The sequence below is a fragment of the Octopus bimaculoides genome, chromosome 15 (assembly GCF_001194135.2).
Source record: "Octopus bimaculoides isolate UCB-OBI-ISO-001 chromosome 15, ASM119413v2, whole genome shotgun sequence".
NCBI classification, from domain to species: domain Eukaryota; kingdom Metazoa; phylum Mollusca; class Cephalopoda; order Octopoda; family Octopodidae; genus Octopus; species Octopus bimaculoides.
The window spans coordinates 45,361,613-45,364,429 of NC_068995.1; the positions used below are offsets into that span (position 1 = coordinate 45,361,613).

The following is a 2,817-nucleotide window of genomic DNA, read 5'->3' on the forward strand; positions in this document are numbered from 1 at the left end:
GCTGGAGAGAGGAATTCTTCCCCTCCCCCCTCTGCCGCCTTTCCTCCGTTACACTTCCTCTCCCCACTCTAGCATACATCTTTCGGGGGCTGGAGAGAGGAATTCTTCCCCTCCCCCCTCTTTCGCTCTTTCCCCTCCTCTTTCGCTCTCTCCCCTCCTCTTTCGCTCTCCCCTCCTTCTCTCTCACCTTTTCCTCTCTCTACCTTTCTTTTGTTACTTAATTCTCGCTCTCTCCCCTCCCCACTACCACTGCCACCACTATATCCACCTCTATATTTACTACTGACACCACTATCATCACCATCATCACTACTACACCAAAACAACCACCATCATCATCACAATCACCAGCATCTGTAACAAATCTTTCGTGTTCTTATTTCTCTCTCTCTCTCTCTATCTATCTATCTCTCCCCCTCTCTCTCTCACTCTCTCTCTCTCTTATTCTCTCTGCCTCCCTCACTCATACACTTTATTTGCCTGTTTGTCTTCTGTTCTCACGTGTGTGTGTGTATGTGTGTGTTTTTCAGGCGGCGAGCTGGCAGAATCGTTAGCACGCCGGGCGAAATGCATAGCGGCATGTTGTCTGTCTTTACGTTCTGAGTTCAAATTCCACCGAAGTCGACTTTGCCTTTCATCCTTTCGGGGTCGATAAATTAAGTACCAGTGGAACACTGGGGTCTATGTCAACGACTAGCCCTTTCCAACAAATTCCAGGCCTTGTGCCTTTCGTAGAAAGAATTATGTATGCATGTATGTATGTATGTATGTATGTATGTATATATGTATGTATATATGCATGCCTGTAGGTGGGTAGGTATGCGTGTATATGTATATACCTTTATCTTTTATATGTTTCAGTCATTAGACTGCGGCCATGCTGGGGCACCGTCTTGGATGTATATGTAGTATATGTATATGATAAATTCTGAGGTCGATTTGTTCGACTAAATCCCTCAAGGTGGCGCTCCAGTATGACCGCAGTTTAATGACAGACTCAATTAAAAGAGTAAAAGAACACACACGTGTACACACACGCGCGCTCACACACACATCCACATACGCACACATACACACATACATGTATACACAAACACATTTGTATATTTTTTTGTGACCGGCTGTGTATCTCTAACAATCTCGCTTCTTCTCCATCCGTGTACCTCCACCCCCCCCCGTCTAATTAGCCCCCCCCCTACTTACAACCTTCACCCCCTAAACATCTGTACTGACTGACTTGACATTTCACAGGTACACAGTTGACATTCCAGATTATGGGCATACATAAATGCATACATACATACATGCATATATACATACATTCGTACATACGGATACACAGACATATAAGGTAGGGCGGTTGGCCGGTTGGTTCGTTGGTTGGCTGGTAGGTAGACAGACAAGTTAGATAGGTAGGTAGATAAGTGGGTAGATGTGTAGGTACGTACGCACGTACGTTGGTAAGAAAACGGATATGCTGATATAGACACACACACACACACATATATATAAGTCATTATAAACAGCTAGGCGCAATATAATACCATAAAGGAAACCTTTTATCGTCACTAAATGTGACTGAGGGTACCGAACGTAGGTGCCGAACACACACACACACACATGTATGTATGTATATATAGGTGCAGGAGTGGCTGTGTGGTAAGTAGCTTGCTTACCAACCACATGGTTCTGGGTTCAGTCCCACTGCGTGGCACCTTGAGCAAGTGTCTTCTACTATATTCGGGCCGACCAAAGCCTTGTGAGTGGATTTGGTAGACGGAAACTGAAAGAAGCCCGTCGTATATATATATATATATATATATATATATATATATATATATATATATAAAATTTAGATTCAGGTGAATATAGTACTTAAGTTTAGGCACCAGAATTTAGTATGGTATTATCCATACAGTTTCAAAATAAGGTAATTAAAATCAAAATAAGCAACAAGGATATCCAAAGTTAATGCAGTATGTCTTTGTGCAGCTGAAGATTGCTCTCCATTTTATATTTGATGTAATGTTTGCATTGTTTAATTAAATGGAGTTGCATGAAACGATCGTACTGCATTACCTCTGGATATCCTTGTTGCTTATTTCGATTTAGAGAGACAGAGACAGGCAGATAGACAGATTGATAAACTAATTTAAAAGAACGCGAATACATTTTCCCCATCATCATATTCTTTGTCATCATTATTGTCGTCGTAAACATTGTCCCCACGACGGGCTTCTTTCAGTTTCCGTCTATCAAATCCACTCATAAAGCTTTGGTCGGCTCAAGGCAGTAGTAAAAAAGGACTCGCTCAAGTGTGCCGTGCAGTGGTGAAACTGAACCCAAGACCACATGGTTGTGAAACAAACTTCCTACCCATAAAACCACACCTGCACCCCAGTATCGTACTTAACCGCTGCCCCCGCATCCAAAAAAATTCAACCGCATCACCAGAAGCATGCAAAATAAGCGCTAAGTTTCTAATCTTTTGTTGTTCCATTCAATTCTAACTTTGGTCTCTTCCATTTCTTTCTAGTTGGTACAACCTCGATGAATATACACCTTGTCAACCTACCTGTGGGGACAGTACCCAGCAACGTCTGGTGGCATGTGTCGAAGAAGGTACCCAGAGCGACACGAAACAATTCTCAGCAGTGGCCAATAAATTTTGTCTTAACCCCATGCCGAAAATGCTCAAAGTTTGCATCAGTGCAGCAGAATGTCCAGCCCTGTGGGGCATCGGAAGTTGGGAGAAGGTATCACGCTCTTTGAGTCGTCGTTATCATGTGAGAGATCATATAGATACGCATGTGTGTG

At 42.9% G+C, this 2,817-nt stretch overlaps 1 protein-coding gene across 1 annotated transcript in view; it reads left to right on the plus strand.

The window, feature by feature from the left end:
* LOC106883025 (A disintegrin and metalloproteinase with thrombospondin motifs 9) overlaps positions 1-2,817 on the plus strand; it is a 37,570-nt gene that overhangs the window by 17,401 nt on the left and 17,352 nt on the right. Inside the window, exon 2 of the mRNA XM_052973415.1 lies at positions 2,537-2,756. Coding sequence (XP_052829375.1) covers positions 2,537-2,756 — 220 coding nt within the window. The remainder of the gene's footprint in view (positions 1-2,536; positions 2,757-2,817) is intronic.